The sequence below is a fragment of the Kryptolebias marmoratus genome, linkage group LG4, assembly GCF_001649575.2.
Source record: "Kryptolebias marmoratus isolate JLee-2015 linkage group LG4, ASM164957v2, whole genome shotgun sequence".
In the NCBI taxonomy this organism is placed as follows: domain Eukaryota; kingdom Metazoa; phylum Chordata; class Actinopteri; order Cyprinodontiformes; family Rivulidae; genus Kryptolebias; species Kryptolebias marmoratus.
Window position 1 is genome coordinate 6992893 of NC_051433.1, and position 3418 is coordinate 6996310.

Here is a 3418-nt window from a genome sequence, read left to right on the forward strand (position 1 = left end):
TCAAAATTAAACGAAATAAACATTTGAAATATATGAGTTTGTATGTAATGTATGAATATAATATACAAGTTTCACTTTTTAAATGGAATTACTGAAATCAATCTACTTTTTCATGATATTCTAATTTTATGACCAGCACCTGTATTGTAATTGAAAGTTTGCAACGTTTTGTGAACACAACACTAGGTGCATGAGTTCAGCTACTTTCAGATCAGCAAGCAGGTGATAGGGAAAAGAATGACTCTATGTGGTTTTGTAGCTTCCTGTTTTTGACCAAATAGATATTTTGTATGTTTTTTTATAAACCATTGCACTAAGCCACATGGTTTGTTTTTTTTTTTTCATTTAGGTGGTTGACCCAAAAATATGTGTGGTATAAAAACTGCTAGAAGGCTTACAACTTCCTCATAATTTTCATAAAAGTGCAAAGAACAGCACTGTTGCTCTGCAAACATGAACCAGACGGAGAGCACCATGAACACCAGAGAAGTGATTTATGTGTTGATGGAGGTCCTCATCGCTGTGATCTGCTGTCTGGGTAACATGTTGGTGATTTTGGCTCTGTGGAAAACTAAAAGCATCCAGCAGCCCACCTTCTGCCTTATTGTGTCTCTGGCTGTGGCTGACTTCATGGTTGGATCTGTGGCCATACCGTTGGCTGTGTTGGTGGATGGCCAAGTGGAGACTTCATTCCACGTTTGTCTCTTCATCAGCTGTGTGATCTTACTGTTGACTCTAGTTTCAGTCCTCTGTCTGATGGCTATTGCTGTGGACCGATACCTGCGGGTATTCACCCCATTAAGGTAAGCCTTTTTTCTTTTATTTTTGGCATTGTTAATAGTGCAGACAAAGCTGCAAGTCAGTTTTATTTACCGTAAGCTTATTATTTTTAGCCTTTTTGATTTTTTAGATTTCTTTTTTTTTTTACAAATCTGCATGTTGTTCTTCATAGGTACAAAAGGACTGTAACATGGAGACACTCCTATTTTGTGGCGGCCATATGTTGGCTTGTTGCAGTACCACTGAGTTTCACTCCCCTGTTTGGATGGCACACAGACCCACCTCAGTCTGCAAATTCTACAGCTCTTTGCCGGTTTGTAAATGTGATCTCAATGTCCTACCTGGTTTACTTTAGTTGTTTTCTCTGCAACTTGACTCCTCTGTTGGTGATGACTGTTTTGTACTGCCGTGTTATTTGTTACATCCGAAGAAACCTGAGAGAGAAACCAGGCAATGGTGCTCAAAATCAGTCACAAAATTACCTGAGGAAAGAGAAACAGCTGGCAGCATCTCTGTCTCTGGTCTTGGCCCTGTTTGCCATGTCCTGGCTCCCCCTTCACATAATGAACTGCATTGTTTACTTCAAAGGACCAAATGCTCTACCAGTCCCAGCTGTTAATGTTGCCATTGTGCTTTCTCATGCTAATTCAGCTGTCAACCCAGTTGTGTATGCATTCAAAATACCAAGAATCAAAGCAGCATATCTAAAGATTTGGAGGCAGTGCATTTTGTGTTTAGCAGAAAACCAAGAATATCAGACAAGCCAATTGACAGACAACAACACCAACAGTAACTTAAGAATTGTTGATGATTAAAGGTTGATTTCATTGTTTGTCTATTTTTCCATTACAATCCATGGACTCATGCATGTTGCCCGAAATTGATAACTTTTCTTTAACTCTGTGATCTGTATTTTTGTTTTTGGAATATAAACAGCTACAACTGATGCAAAATGTTGATTTGAATCACTTCCCAGTGTCACATTATAGCTGTTCCTTTTTATTTTTTTTAAATTTTGCAGTTTTGTTCCGTATGTGCATTTTGTGAGGCACAGCTGAAAGCACAATTTTACAGCTTTTAATCTGAATGTTTTCTTTTTTAAGACGCAAGCAAATTAGCAGAAATGGACAGACTCAACTGTGGCTGAAACAGTTTCATGTCAACATTAAAACCTTGTAAAGAAAAATGTTTTCCTGACTTATTTTTTTGTACTGACAGGAAATGTATTCGCATTAAGATTTAACTTCATTAGTACAAAAAACCTCCCACAAATGCAGTAATGGATTCAACATTAGACTTCTGTTCCATAGTGAATGTGTGTGTGTGTGTGTGTGTGAGAGAGAGACGGCAAGAATTGGAGGTCCTTATTATAATTAATTACAACCATTTCAGTATATGCAACACACTTGAGTATTTTTAAATGCATGTACTTTTGAATACTTAATTTTTTTCAAAAGTAAGTACTTCAGTACTTGAGTAAACGTTTCACAGAGCAACTTTTACTTGTATTTGACTAAGATTTGACTTTGATTATTATTACTTTTACAAGAACTAGAGTTGAGTACTTTGTCCGCACCACTGGTGGCGACTCCCACAAAACAACAACAACCACAACAACAACAACAACAACAACAACAACAAAACTCTCATTGAGGTTCTTTACTGGCTTTATTGTCCAGGGCAAGTGATGCAGACTGACACACAGAGATGAAACTTAATGGCAACAATCAAAAATACTTCGGTTTCAAATTCTCCTTGATGCTTTTTCTTATATTTTCTGTAGATCTGCATTTACATCATTGACAAATTTTCTTGCACACAGCTTTTAACCCCAGTGTTACACCACTAAAGCTAGTTTTGCCTTTCAAATGCACTACTTTGCAAAAAAAAAAAGTGAATAAGGGTTTTTTTAGAACATTTTTGCCTTTTTATATCTGACAACCGATAGCAAAATTAAGTCAGTTTTCTTAAGCTATTTTTAATTATATCCTTGAATAAACACTCAGTAATTTTATTATTATTATTATATTTATTATATATATGAAATATATATATTGATATGCAGACATGATGATGAGTAACTAATGACTTAAAGGTAAAATAACTATTGTTGTTAGCTAATATATCCAAATTCACATTTTTAATTTAAAAAACAAATTAAGCATTTTGGTACATGTTTAAAGTCTTTCTCTGTAGCCCTGTTTCAATACACAAACATCCATCATTTAGATGTTGGAAACAGAAGCTTTTACAGAAGAGATGAACATGTCCGCAAGACATGTGATGATATTTTGTTTTGTGTTATTTAGCCGTTCAATCAACTTGGAAAAGAAGTTGTTATATACGGCTTCTTCTTCAACATCAATGCTCTGGCAGTTGTCATAGTCTGTAATGGAAAAATAGAATAATCATTTACAAACAAACCTTCTGGTCTGTACACAGAATAAAATAACCACGGAAAAGTATTCTGTGGCTAAGTAATCTTGTAGAACAAAAAAACAGTTCCTGCCTGATGAACAACACTCCTATGACAGAGGACAATTAAAATATCTATTTTTTGGACTAAATTCTATTTATGACTTAAAGAAGCTCATATAATTTCCAGTTCCATATTTAGATTGAAGTAAATCTCACCATG

At 35.3% G+C, this 3418-nt stretch overlaps 2 protein-coding genes across 2 annotated transcripts in view; one reads left to right on the forward strand and one right to left on the reverse strand.

The window, feature by feature from the left end:
* Window positions 1-182: 182 nt before the first annotated feature.
* Window positions 183-1960, forward strand: LOC108231553 (adenosine receptor A1-like). Its single transcript, XM_017408641.3, has 2 exons — window positions 183-803; window positions 953-1960. The coding sequence occupies exons 1-2, from the start codon at window positions 454-456 to the stop codon at window positions 1593-1595; spliced, it is 993 nt and encodes a 330-aa protein (XP_017264130.2). The 5' UTR covers window positions 183-453; the 3' UTR covers window positions 1596-1960.
* Window positions 1961-2429: 469 nt separating this feature from the next.
* LOC108231492 overlaps window positions 2430-3418 on the reverse strand; it is an 8683-nt gene continuing 7694 nt past the window's right edge. The window contains exon 6 of the mRNA XM_017408571.3: window positions 2430-3166. Coding sequence (XP_017264060.1) covers window positions 3006-3166 — 161 coding nt within the window. The 3' untranslated portion in view covers window positions 2430-3005. The remainder of the gene's footprint in view (window positions 3167-3418) is intronic.

Coding starts and splice junctions, on each gene's coding strand:
- LOC108231553 (XM_017408641.3), top strand. CDS start 454: ATGAACCAGACGGAGAGCACCATGAACACCAGAGAAGTGATTTATGTG. Junction 804..952: donor CGGGTATTCACCCCATTAAG/GTAAGCCTTTTT, acceptor TGTTCTTCATAG/GTACAAAAGGACTGTAACAT.